Source organism: Heterodontus francisci, chromosome 38, assembly GCF_036365525.1.
Source record: "Heterodontus francisci isolate sHetFra1 chromosome 38, sHetFra1.hap1, whole genome shotgun sequence".
Classification (NCBI taxonomy): domain Eukaryota; kingdom Metazoa; phylum Chordata; class Chondrichthyes; order Heterodontiformes; family Heterodontidae; genus Heterodontus; species Heterodontus francisci.
The window spans coordinates 33604913-33618791 of NC_090408.1; the positions used below are offsets into that span (position 1 = coordinate 33604913).

General features: G+C 42.1%; 1 protein-coding gene across 3 annotated transcripts in view; it reads left to right on the forward strand.

Annotated features, from left to right (window-relative positions):
* fanci (FA complementation group I) overlaps positions 1-13879 on the forward strand; it is a 71259-nt gene that overhangs the window by 48565 nt on the left and 8815 nt on the right. For 2 of the 3 annotated variants that reach the window (XM_068018061.1, XM_068018062.1), the window contains exons 30-33: positions 5665-5733; positions 8773-8869; positions 9636-9820; positions 12409-12465. In XM_068018061.1, coding sequence (XP_067874162.1) covers positions 5665-5733; positions 8773-8869; positions 9636-9820; positions 12409-12465 — 408 coding nt within the window. The remainder of the gene's footprint in view (positions 1-5664; positions 5734-8772; positions 8870-9635; positions 9821-12408; positions 12466-13879) is intronic. The other variant, XM_068018063.1, reaches the window with a different exon arrangement.

A 13879-nucleotide genomic window follows, 5' to 3' on the forward strand; every position in this document is an offset into this window, starting at 1 on the left:
AATAAATCCAGTGTGTTGTAAAAATTACTGCATCTAAGCAAGTACACAACCATTATGCATTCTGGTACATACACTTTTCAGTTCATACTTTATACTTCAGAAAAAAATTTATTGTATGTATTAATGAAAATGTTAAAACTGTTGAATTACAGTAACTTACATTGTGAACTGGGAATTAACCTCATTAAATATAACTGCATCCTATAGACCCGGCAATGATGATGAGATTGACACCAAAGGAAATGTCATATTGTTGCATGAAGCAGTTGGGTGAAGTGTTTTAGGACTGAAATTAAGGAATGCAAGTTTAGTATACTGAACAAAATTCAACCTCTCTTGAAAGCTGTAACAAGATCAACATATGCCAAATGACCAACTCTAACTTTAGAATGATAAAACTGCACCAAATGCTTTGACGTCCTTCTTATTAATGTTTGATTGTGCCGGCTGACTAAGCTATGTCCAACTAAGGAAAGGAATGTACGTAATTTACAAATAGCTACAGAAACTGTAAGGAAACCTCTTTTCACCAAGAAAAGTTTAACATTGGTACACTGAACAAGTGCTTTGGCTAATAGATTTTCAAACTGTTGTCTCTGGACGCAAGAGTTTGTAATCATCAGATTTCTGTCATTCACTTGATTTTGTACTTTTCTGTGTCTGTTACTTTATTAGTATATTTTTACTACAGTTGATTTTGCTCAGCTAGCTCTCAGGCATGTTTAGTAGTAGGCATCCACCCGTCTCGGAAGACTGCGCCCAGGGTGTATGTCACTTTTTGAGTTGAACATCGTCTGTTGTGGCTGTGGAAGCCGACTCATGAGCGGCAATCCCTTCCACAGCTGGCAGATATGAATATCATTGGCCCTGTTTAGAAGCCCACCAAACAGCTAGATATTGAATACCAGGTAGAATTAGGGCCACCTGTTTGAAGTGAGGTTAGATATGATTTAGTTTTACTTTTCTCAGAGGGTGAATGACATGTGCAATCAGTAACCAGGCTCCAGACTACCAATAAGCAACACTGTGATAGATCTACCAATAACAAAATAAACTACTCCATGCTTCTATGTGTCAATATCACTGTATCTGTTAAACTGTTAATATTGCTTGTTATGACTTTTACAAATGATAATGCAAGATAAACAGGTTAAGACAAACCTTTCAAAGTTCATAACTTTCTGTCTAATTTGCTGGTTCATGATGTTTTCAATGCTTTGTGAATAGTACTCAAACAAAGCTGTTGAGATGTTCTAGCCAACCACATTCATTCCTAGAAAGATCAGCCAGTTAGTCATCCGCAGTGCAGCTGCACTTCCTTCACTTAACTGGTTATACAGTCTCCTACCTCAAATGTACGCAGTTTATTGTGATGTCTGATCTCTCTGATATTCAGTGTGAGGGTGAGGCTTGCCCTGTGATGCTACGGTTTTGCCCATGCAATTAAAGGGGCCTCACCTTGATAAAAGTGTTTGGCAAAAACCCTTGGATTTTACTTAGGTTATAGTGGCTTAATGCACTAGATTGCAATAACAGGTTTCCAAGTGGTTATGACCCAGAGAACAGTGTACATGGGTGATGAGCAGTGGTGAGATTATTTGCTTTCTACCCATTATGTTAAGTAATTGTATACATTTGCAGCAACAGGAGTAGACCATTCAGACCCTTGAGCCTGCTCCACCATTTATGTCCTCGATGTCTAAGTTCATCAACATAGGAACAGGAGTAGGTCATTCAGCCCATTCCAGCTTTTGGTTAGACCGTGGTAACCTTTTTACTCTTTCAAATTCCTGATTTTGGACACCTGGATTAAATGTTCTCTTAACCTCTGCTGTAAGGAGAACAACCCCAGCTTCTCCACTCTCCTTAGAGTGCTGCCAGCTGAGCCATGGTTGAACTAAAGGTTACATAAACTTAGCTTGCATTCCTTTTGAGTTTAGGCGATTGAGCAGTGATCTAATTGAGGTGTTCAAAATGATAAAAGTATTCCAAAGGGTAGATCCAGATAAACTCTTTCCTCTGGTGGGCAAGTATAGAATAAGGGAGCATAATCTTAAAAAATTAACAACTAGCCCATTTGAGAATGGAATCAAAAAACACTTCTTCATGCAAAAGGTAGTTAAAATCTGGAATTCCCTCTCCAAAAAGGCAGTGGATGCTGGGTCAACTGAATCTTTCAAGACCAAAATCAGTAGATTTTTGTTGGGTTTAGGGGATATTCATAGGTGAGTGGAGTTGAAGTATAAATCAGCCATCACAGCTGTGCTTACTGGCTACCACTACTGGCTGCTGACCCAACAACACCTTGATTTTAAATATCCCATCCTTGTTTTCAAATGTCTTCATTTGAAGGCCCCGTGCTATCCTCCAGCCCTACAACCTTCTGAGACCTCTGTTCCTCTCTAATTCTGGGTTCTTGCACATCCCTGATTTTAATTGCCCCACCATCAGTGCCCATTCCTTTCATTGCCTAGTTCTCTAAGTTCTGGAATTCTCTCCTTAAACTTCACCACCTCTCTACCTGCCTCTCCTTTAAGGTGCTCCTTTAAAATCTACTGCAGACCAAGCTTTTGGTCACCTGTTCTCACCTGACCGAGAGACCAGCAGGGTGTGTTGCCTCCCTGGTGCAAAAGTAAAGGATATCTCTGAGCAACTGGATAGAAACTTGGAAAGGGATGGGGAATATTCAGTTGTTGTGGTCCATGTTTGGACCAATAATGTAGGAAAGAAAAGGGAGGAGGTCCTGCTAAGGGAATATCAGAAGTTGGGAACTAAATTTTAAAACAGGACCTTATTGATGGTAATCTTGGAATTACTGCCTGAGCCATGTGCTAATTGGCATAAGGATAGGCAGATTAGGAAGGTGACTGTGTGAATGAAAGACTGGTGTGGGAAGGAGGAGTTGCATTTCACAAACAACTGGCATCAGTACTGAAACAGGAAGGAGCTGTACACACTGCGCTCCACCTGAAGCAGAGTGGGACCAATGTTCTAGAAGAAAGGATAAATACGACTGTCGATAGAGCTTTAAAGTATTAAGACATTGTGGGGTGCGGGAGGGCAGTGATCTGGTGAAAATAACAACTCTCAATGTAACAAAAATAGGAGAGGAGAGGAAAAATCAGACCAGGGTAAGGAACAAGGATAAAATAAATGGTCCTGAAATAGATAGAATTATAAAACAAAAGGATAAAAGGACTCTTAAAAATAAAATAATCGTAACATCTATTAAAGATGAATTTAACTGCCTGTACAGTAATCCACACAGCATTCAAAATAAAACAGGGAACTGGAGGCATTAATCGGTAGCGTGGGATCAGATATAGTACTTGAAACATGGCTACATAAAGAACAGGACTGGCAACTTCTTTCTTTTGGGCCTCCTTATCTCGAGAGACAATGGATACGCGCCTGGAGGTGGTCAGTGGTTTGTGAAGCAGCGCCTGGAGTGGCTATAAAGGCCAATTCTGGAGTGACAGGCTCTTCCACAGGTGCTGCAGAGAAATTTGTTTGTTGGGGCTGTTGCACAGTTGGCTCTCCCCTTGCGCCTCTGTCTTTTTTCCTGCCAACTACTAAGTCTCTTCGACTCGCCACAATTTAGCCCTGTCTTTATGGCTGCCCGCCAGCTCTGGCGAATGCTGGCAACTGACTCCCACGACTTGTGATCAATGTCACACGATTTCATGTCGCGTTTGCAGACGTCTTTATAACGGAGACATGGACGGCCGGTGGGTCTGATACCAGTGGCGAGCTCGCTGTACAATGTGTCTTTGGGGATCCTGCCATCTTCCATGCGGCTCACATGGCCAAGCCATCTCAAGCGCCGCTGACTCAGTAGTGTGTATAAGCTGGGGGTGTTGGCTGCTTCAAGGACTTCTGTGTTGGAGATATAGTCCTGCCACCTGATGCCAAGTATTCTCCGAAGGCAGCGAAGATGGAATGAATTGAGACGTCGCTCTTGGCTGGCATACGTTGTCCAGGCCTCGCTCCAGGACTGGCAACTACATTTTGGGAATTACACTGTCATCAGAAAGGATAGAGAGGAAGAAGAGGGATTGGGTAGCTGTACTAATTAGAGAAAACAATGTCAGTAGAAAAAATGGGCATGACTAACACAAGGTCAGAAACAGAATCCATACGGATTGAAATAAAAGATAAGGGATCGATCACACCACTAGGGGTATAATACAATCCACCTAATAGTGGAAAGGAGGCAGGGGAAGAAATATGTAAGTAAATATGTGAAATAAATAAAGGACATAGAATACGAATCACAGGAGATTTTAACTGACCCAAATAAACTGGTAAAAAGAGGTAGCCAAAGGGATACAGGGAGTGAAGATTTTACAGGACAGTTTGTAGGACTCCTTTCTTACCCAGTATGTAAAAAGCCCAACAAGTGAGGGAACACTGCTGGATCTAGTAATGGAAAATGAACCAGAGCAGATAAGACAAGTAAGCATATTGAAACATCTGGGCAATAGCACTCATGGCATATTATGGTTTAAGATAAAGATTAAGCAGGATATATGTAAGACATAGTACTAAATTGGAAAAAAGCTGACTTTAAGGAGATGAGCATGGAACTAGGAAAATAAACTGGAAAAGTTTACTGAATAAGAAATAGGACAGCAGTGGGAAACACTTAAATTGGTGATCAATAGAGTCCAGGCAAAATAGATCCCACTAAAAAGCAAGAACAAACTAGCCAGTAACGACACACCATGGATGAATAAAGAGATAAAGGCAAAATAGAAACTAAAGAAAAAGCCATACACTAAGTACATAGACAACAAAAAAGTGGATGACAAAAGGGAATATGAAAAAGTTAATATGTCAAAAAATTAGGTAGGCAACAAAAACATTTTATCAAGGAATATTTAAAAAAAGTATTCTATGGATATATAAATATATAAAGACAAGTCAACATAGGGTATTGGACCATTAATGAAGAAACATGATAAACATACAGGTATAGACAGCAAAATGGTAGCAATATTAAATAATTACTTTGCCTTCGAATTTACTAGGGAGATAACATGGTGGGCATGGCATTAGATGAAGAGATTTAAAAAGATATCAAGACATTTAAGATAGAAAGTGGAGAGATAACTGATCAACTAATATAACATAAGCGAAGATAAAATCGCTGGTCTCGGATTCTATTTACGCATACTAAAAGAAGTTAGAGATAGCAGAGGCACTATTATGTGTATATATAGAAACTTATTAGAAAAGGGAATAGTACTAGAGCGCAGCTAATGTAATTCCTACATTTAAAAAGGGAGATAGAACAAGTTCAAGTTCATCTGTAGACCAGCTAACATTGATGGTAGGAAAGCATCTGATCTGCTCATTTCATCTCCTGAGGAAAAGGTTCTGTCACCCTCCCCCAAAGGTAAATCAATGGGAATGATTTTTCTAGATGGAGTTTCTAATGAAACTGTAAATGCATTTTGTGAACATGTATTACAATTTCACTAGAAATATAAAACAAAGGAAATCTTCCTGCATTTATTTATGATGTCGCTACACAGCAACCAGAATCCTCATCTAACCGTATATTCTGCATTATTCGTGCTTCGCTGGTTCCTGCCCTATATTCGGTAGTTGTGCTTTGCTATTTACTGTGGAGTAATCATGTTGCTTTCTTGTTTGCTAAAGGACATTGAAATAGAGGAACAATCCCATTTTGCTATGGTGAACTCAAAGACTGCAGCTCCAACAGTGGTGGTAAGCACATTGTACCAGACCCTCAGAAAAATGGCTGCAATTTTTGATACAATAACTACTTGCAATTATACAGCACTCTTCGCATTAACTAATGTCTCTTAAGTGCATTATAAAGGGGCGAGGGGATGCTGAATGAGAAGGGATTAAACTTAGGAGGGAAACTAAAACGAGAATCAGGCAGACCTGTTTTGAAGAGGTTTTTGAAGCCAGGGAGAGGTAGCAAAATAAGAGTGGCTTAAAAGAGAATTCCATGGGATAGGGGGTAAACATTGGCCTCTTGTGCTAGAGACTTGGGGCTGGATTTTAAGCTCCTGCCGCCACTCCCGGCAACAGGCAAAAAAAATGGTGGCCTGCATGCATAGGCCACGAGCCGCCGCAATCTACTGTGTAGAGGCTCATTTAAATACCTGGGTCAGGCGGCCCCCACCACCCAACCTCCCAATCTCATGGAGGGGTGGGGGGCTCCAACGCAGGCAATAGCGTCAGCTGCCTGTGCGCAGGCGTGGTGCCATTTTTAAAGCCCAGCCAGCCCTGCCGGTTAATATAAATGTTTTAATTCATAGCCCCCCCTACTGTTGCAATAAAAATTCTATCACCCCTTTCCCACCTCACAAATACTAATAACATGAAATATTTTGCCCTTCTCACCCCCAAAAATAGAACATAGAACAGTACAGCACAGTACAGGCCCTTCGGCCCACGTTGTTGTACCGAACCTTTAACCTACTCTAAGATCAAACTAACTACCTACCCTTCATTCTACTATCATCCATGTACCTATCCAACAGTCGCTTAAATGCCCCTAACGTATCTGCTTCTACTACTATCGCTGGCAGCGCATTCCACGCACCCACCACTCTGTGTAAAGAACCTACCTCTGACATCTCCCCGAAACCTTCCTCCAATCACCTTAAATTTATGCCCCCTGGTGATAGCCCTTTCCACCCTGGGAAAAAGTCTCTGGCTATCCACTCTATCTATGCCTCTCATCATCTTGTACCCCTCTATCAAGTCACCTCTCATCCTTCGTCGCTCCAATGAGAAAAGCCCTAGCTCCCTCAATCTTTCTTCGTAGGACATGCCCTCCAGTCCAGGCAGCATTCTGGTAAATCTCCTCTGCACCTTCTCTAAAGCTTCCACATCCTTCCTATAATGAGGCGACCAGAACTGAACACAATATTCCAAGTGTGGTCGAACCAGGGCCTTATAGAGCTGCAGCGTAACCTCGCGGCTCTTAAACTCAATCCCCCTGTTAATGAAAGCCAACACACCATGCGCCTTCTTAACAACCCTATCAACTTGGGTGGCAACTTTGAGCGATCTATGGACATGGACCCCAAGATCCCTCTGTTCCTCCACACTACCAAGAATCCTGTCTTTAAGCCTGTATTCCGCATTCAAATTCGACCTTCCAAAATGAATCACTTCACACTTTTCCAGGTTGAACTCCATCTGTCACTTCTCAGCCCAGCTCTGCATCCTGTCAATGTCCCGTTGCAACCTACAACAGCCTTCCACACTATCCACAACTCCAGCAATCTTCGTGTCATCAGCAAACTTGCTAACCCAGCCTTCCACTTCCTCATCCAAGTCATTTATAAAAATCACAAAGCGCAGAGGTCCCAGAACAGATCCTTGTGGAACATCACTGGTCACCGAGCTCCATGCTGAATACTTTCCATCTACTACCACCCTCTAAATACTTACCTTTCATATATAACCTTCCCCCCCATACTGTACAAAGTTTAAAGTACACCCTTCCCACAATCCCCTACACGCATTACGATTATTTGACCCCATTTCTCCCCCGCCCCGCACCCCCACGCACTAAAAATATTAACTCCCACCCCTCCCCATCAGTGTCATGCCTGCTTTCCCCAGATGGAAAAGTGAAGGCACAGGAGTGCCGGCCGCCACACTGAAGATCGCGGTGGGCCCGTAAGATCCCAAGTAAGTTGATCTGAATCTATTCATGGTGCTTATTTCAATATTCAAAGCCGGGTCCCGTTGCCCAGCGGTGGGGGGGCCACCACAGAGCCTCGCCACCGCCGGGAAGATTGGGCCAGGCCCTCCCGGCGTCAGGCTCCGTAGCGGGCCTCTTCCGGAACAATCTTCCAGCACCCCCCCCGCCTCAGCGCCCGATATTAGGAGCCCTGTAAAATCCAGCCCTTAGTGTGCAGTCCTGATGTTTTTGATACAACCTTGATTTTCTCCCTAGTCTGCCTCAGTTACTCACTTCTTGCAGTTGAGAGGACTGCTCGTCTCTTGGCTTTACCAGTGGTTCTTTAAGCTGCCTTTTAAAAAAAAATGTTCTTGGGACGACTGCCTTTATTGCCCATCCTTAGTTATCCTGAGAAGGAGATGGTGGGTCTCCTTGAAATACTGCAGTCTTTGTAATAGCACATAGGAACATATGAATTAGGAGCAGGAGTAGGCCACTTGGGCCCTCGAGCCTACTCTGCCATTCGACAAGATCATGGCTGATCTGATTGTAACCTTAACTCCATATTTCCGCCTACTTCCAAAATCCTTTCAACCCGTTGCTCATCAAGAATCTATCTACCTCTACTTTAAAAATATTCAAAGACTCTGCTTCCAATGCATTTTGAGGAAGAGGGTTCCAAAGACTCACGACCCTCTGAGAGAAAAAATTTCTCCTCATCGCTGTCTTAAATGGGTGACCCCTTATTTTTAAACAGTGGCCTCTAGTTCTAGATTCTAATGCACCCACAATAGTGTTGGGTGGGGAATTCCATGATGACAGAATGGCAATATATGTTCAAGTCAAGATGCTATCTGACTAGGAGGGGAACTTTCCTGTTAGAGGTGAGACAGCCCAGCATCAGTTTTTCCCTCATGTCTGACGTTTAATAAAATTCATCTGGTCAACAAACAGAAACTACTTTGCTACAAAAGCTTTGCATTTTGTTTTACACATCTTTTAATATGTTTTATGATAGTTTGAATTAACCACTGTACAAAGAAAATATTTAGCTACTGAAATCAGCATTGCTGCATTAACCCTTTTTTCTTTTGTAGCAGCTGGTTTTGTCCCAAGCAGACAAGGTTCTGGAAGAAGTAGACTGGCTGATCACAAAGTTAAAGGGACAGCTCAGCTCTGACAAAGAACTGGCAGGTAGAGGAAATGGCTGGAAGATTGGATAGTTGCAAGTGACCAGTGAGTGATTCACAATATAACAGGGCGTTGCTGGAACAGTGTTCAGGGTACCCTATGCCTACAATTGAATAGGTATATCATACCGTATTTTAGTTTAGTCCCTTTTAGTTTATTAGTGAAGGAACTGATATAACTGGCCTCAGTGAAGGTAAAATATTTGCATACTTGGGAGAGCGACAACAATAGTCTCATTGCACTAACTTCTTGTTTTGATTGTGTTTAGAGGGATGATTGTATACTCGGGCTTTGGTATGACCTGAAAATGAAACGTGCAAACTTGAGAGAAAAAGTTTTCTTCAACCCCCTATCCATTTTCTTACCTCGTCTTCGCTCCAGGAGGCATTGACTTATGCTGGGATACAGTCCCATGTTTCCAGCCACCCTTCCATCACCCAAGTGACTATTCTTCATGTCCCCAATGCCCTTTCCGAGCTCATCTTGTTCATGAGACCCACCTCCTGTTCCCCTTCAAACTGCTGGCCCCCATGTTAGCTGATATTGTTAACAGTTCTCTTTGCTCAGGTACTGTCCCCGTCCCCTTCAAATCTGCTGCCAACCCCAGTTTGAAAGAAATTAGTCTTTCAGTAGCAATAGATTGCAAAGTGCTGGTGACTGCTTAACTGGTGAAGATTGTCCTTGATACCAGGGAGAGGTTTAAAGGTTGTAACTAAAGCTCAACAATTTGGATGCTCATATTAAATCTTAAATTTGTTCTCCATCCCAGATGAGAACTCTCAAGTATCAACTGCAAGAGAACCTGTAGAGAAAGCCATTGTTCTTCAACTGGGCACCCTGCTGACTGCTTTCCATGAGCTGATTCAGACATCCATTCCATCCGGGAGCTGTGTGGACATTCTCCTGAAAGAGCTAGCCAAAATGTACAGCATTCTTACCTCACTGGTGAAATATGTAAGTATGTAGAGCTCTGCTGCTGCTTAATGCTGACGAATACTGAGAAATATACTGGGCCATGATTACAATGTGGCGGAGGTGTTGTAAACAATGTATTGAACTTTTATGGGTGAATTTTCTTCTAGTTTCCTACTCAAAATCATATGGGATAGTGGTGAAAATTGGGGTGAAGTTGAATGGTGAGGTGAACCACCACGTCAAAACCCTAAATGAATTTCCTGCCCCTTTCATCATTCAGTCATGGTGATGGAGAGAGCAAAGAAAAGGGAAAGGGAAAAATATTAAAAAGTGGAGAGTTCCTTTAATGGCTTGTGAGATAATTGCAATAAACTTGCTCACAGGCAAAATCTTTTTTGTGCGTTTATAGGTGAACAGTTGACAATTCTTTTGCCAAAATAATCACAATGAAAAATAAGTTCAACCAGCTATAAGACAACCTCACTTCATTGTTCAATCCCAGTTTCAGGATCCAATCTGACCATACTTCATCGTTTTCTTGGCCCAAACATACTCCAGTCCATGCTAAATCAGGAATCAATCCAGTTTCATAGAAACAGAAAATAGGAGCAGGAGTAGGCCATTTGGCCCTTCGAGCCTGCTCCGCCATTCTTTATGATCATGGCTGATCATCCAACTCAGTAGCCTGTTCTGGCTGTCACCCCATACCCTTTGATCCCTTTAGACCCAAGAGCTATATCTAACTCCTTTTTGAAAACATTCAATGTTTTGGCCTCAATTGCTTTCTGTGGTAGCAAATTCCACAGGCTCACCACTCTCTGGGTGAAGAAATTTCTCCTCATCTCAGCCCTGAAAGGTTTACCCCGTATCCTTAGACTTTGACCCCTGGTTCTGGACTCCCCCACCATCAGGAACATCCTTCCTGCATCTACCCTGTCAAGTCCTGTTGAATTTTATAGGTTTCTATGAGATCCCCCCTCACTCTTCTGAACTCCAGTGAATATAATCCTAACTGACTCAATCTCTCCTCATATGTCAGTCCCGCCATCCCAGGAATCAGTCTGGTAAACCTTCGCTGCACTCCCTCTATAGCAAGAACAACCTTCCTCAGATAAGGAGACCAAAACTGCACACAATATTCCAGGTGTGGCCTCACCAAGGCCCTGTATAATTGCAACAAGACATCCCTGCTTCTGTACTCAAATCCTCTCGCAATGAAGGCCAACATATCATTTGCCTTTTTTCCCGCCTGTTGCACCTGCATGCTTACCTTCAGCTACTGGTGTACGAGAACACCCAGGTCTCGCTGCATATTCCCCTCTCTCAGTTTATAGCCATTCAGATAATAATCTACCTTCCTGTTTTTGCTACCAAAGTGGATAACCTCACATTTATCCACATTATACTGCATGTGTCATGCATTTGCCCACTCACTCAACTTGTCCAAATCACCCTGAAGCCTCTCTGCATCCTCCTCACAACTCACCCTCCCACCCAGTATTGTGTCATCTGAAAATTTGGAGATATTGCACTTCGTTCCTTCATCTAAATCATGAATGTATATTGTGAATAGCTGGGGTCCTAGCACCGATCCCTGCGGTACCCCACTCGTCACTGCCTGCCATTCAGAAAAGGACCCATTTATCCCTTCTCTTTGTTTCCTGTCTGCCAACCAATTTTCTATCCATCGCAATACACTACCCCCAATCCCATGCACTTTAATTTTACATGCTAATCTCTTATGTGGGACTTTGTTAAAAGCCTTCTGAAAGTCCAAATAAACCACATCCACTGGCTCCTCCTCATCAACTCTACTAGTTACATCCTCAAAGAATTCTAGTAGATTTGTCACGCATGATTTCCCTTTTGTAAATCCATGCTGACTGTCCGATTCTACCACTGTTCTCCAAGTGCTGTGCTATAAAATCTTTGATAATGGACTCTAGAATTTTCCCTACTACAGACGTCAGGCTGACTGGTTTATAATTCCCTGCTTTCTCTCTACCTCCCTTTTTAAATAATGGCTACCCTCCAATCTGTAGGAACTGTTCCAGAGTCTATAGAATCTTGGAAGATGCATCCACTATTTCTAGGGCTACTTCCTTGAGTACATACCATCAGGCCCTGGTGACTTATCGGCCTTCAATCTCATCAATTTCCCAAACACCATTTCTCTACTAATACTGATTTCTTTCAGTTCCTCTCTCTCACTAACCCCAACATTTCTGGTATGATATTTGTGTCTTCCTTTGTGAAGACAGAACCAAAGTATGCATTTAGTTGGTCAGCTATTTCTTTATTCCCCATAATAAATTCCTTTTAAACGTTTCTTGGGCAAGTTACATGAAGAAGGAAGAATTGCTGGTGTGTTCCTGCCTCTGGTGCACCAACTGGCCAATCTTAACGGGGATTGTGTAAATTGGGAAGAGGACAGGGAGGGGCACTCTTGCTTTTACAGTATTACTGAAATATTTTTCTTTTAAGCATCTGGTAATTTTAATATCTGGGGATCCAGTTCTCCTGGATTGATGGGAGGAACTGAACATCCTGACTATATGTGAAAATGCTTCTTTCTACTTGACTATACGGTATTCTAATTTTTTCATTTCTTTTGTCCTCCCACCCAGTATATCCAGGGCTACACAGGACATGTGGCACATCTTCCTGCAAGATTTGAGAAGCTGGTGGGTATCAAGCAACTGTTTCTTATTTTCTGAAGTTGCCTTCCCCCTTTGTTTTTTTAATAAAAACATTGATATAGGGTGTATTTTTCAAATGAATATTCCACAATAAGACCATTACATTAGAACGGGAGTAGGCCATTCAGCCACTCAAGCCTGTTCCACCATTCTGTTAGATCATGGCTGATCTGTATTTCAGCTCCATTTGCCCTCTATTTCTCCATATCCCTTGATGCCATTACCAAACAAAAATATATATCTATCTTGGTCTTGAAAATTTCAATTGACAGCGCCAGTTGTGAGAATTCCAGGTCTCCAACATCACAGGTGTTTAAAAAGTGCTTCCTGATTTCACTATCGAATGGCCTAGCTCTAATTTTAAGATTAAGCTCACTTGTTCTGAATTCCCTAAACAGGGCAAATAGGTTCTCTATCTATCTATCTTATTGAATTCCTTTATCATTTTAAACACCTTGATTTAGATAATCTCACAACCATCTAAATGCACTGGAATACAAACCTATTTTGTACAACCTGTCTTTACAATTTAACTCTTTTATTGCCCCAGTGTCATTCTGGTGATCTTGTGCAGCATGCTCTCCAAGGCCATTATTTCTTGAATGAGGTGCAGTGTCCAAAACTGAATACAGTGCTCCAGATGGGGTCTGATCAAGGTTGTATACTACTGAAGCATCACTTCCTCAGTTTTGTATTCAAACCCTGTTGAGATAAAGGCCAATATTTTATTCGACATTTTGACTGCATTTTGTATCTATACACAGATTTGTCTAAATGGACACCTAAATCCCTTTGCTCCTCCACAGCTCCTAGTCTGTTCCCATCAAGAAAACATTATGATTTGACTTTCACCGATCCAGATTGGTTGACCTCACATGTCCCCACAATGAACTTCATCTGCTACAACTATGTGTCCTAATTTAGCGTAATTTGCAAACTTGATATACACCTCTCTATTTCTTCTTCCAAGTCATCAATATATACGGCGAAAAGCTGATACCCCAGTATACTCCCTAGGGTATGTTCAGAGTGCAATCCTTTTATTCCTTTCATCCCTACTTTCAGTCTCCGAGCTCCCGACACATTACGATTTTATGTCACTAAATTACTTTCAATTCCATGCTGTCTCAATTTTAATTACCTCATGAGTGAAACAAATGCCTTCTGAAAGTACATTATACACAGCATCCATAAACACTCCCCTATTCACCATACCCTAAAGGCCTGCTCAGGTCTGCAAAAAAAACCCGACCCAAGCCCGACAAAACCACATCTGACCCGGCCCAAGTCCTTCCATTTTTTCCTGTGCCCCACCCATCCTGACCCGACCCGATCATCAGTTAACTTACCTTCCGTTTTTCACTGTTGCTGATCTGCACAAGCTTAAAATAACTGTAAC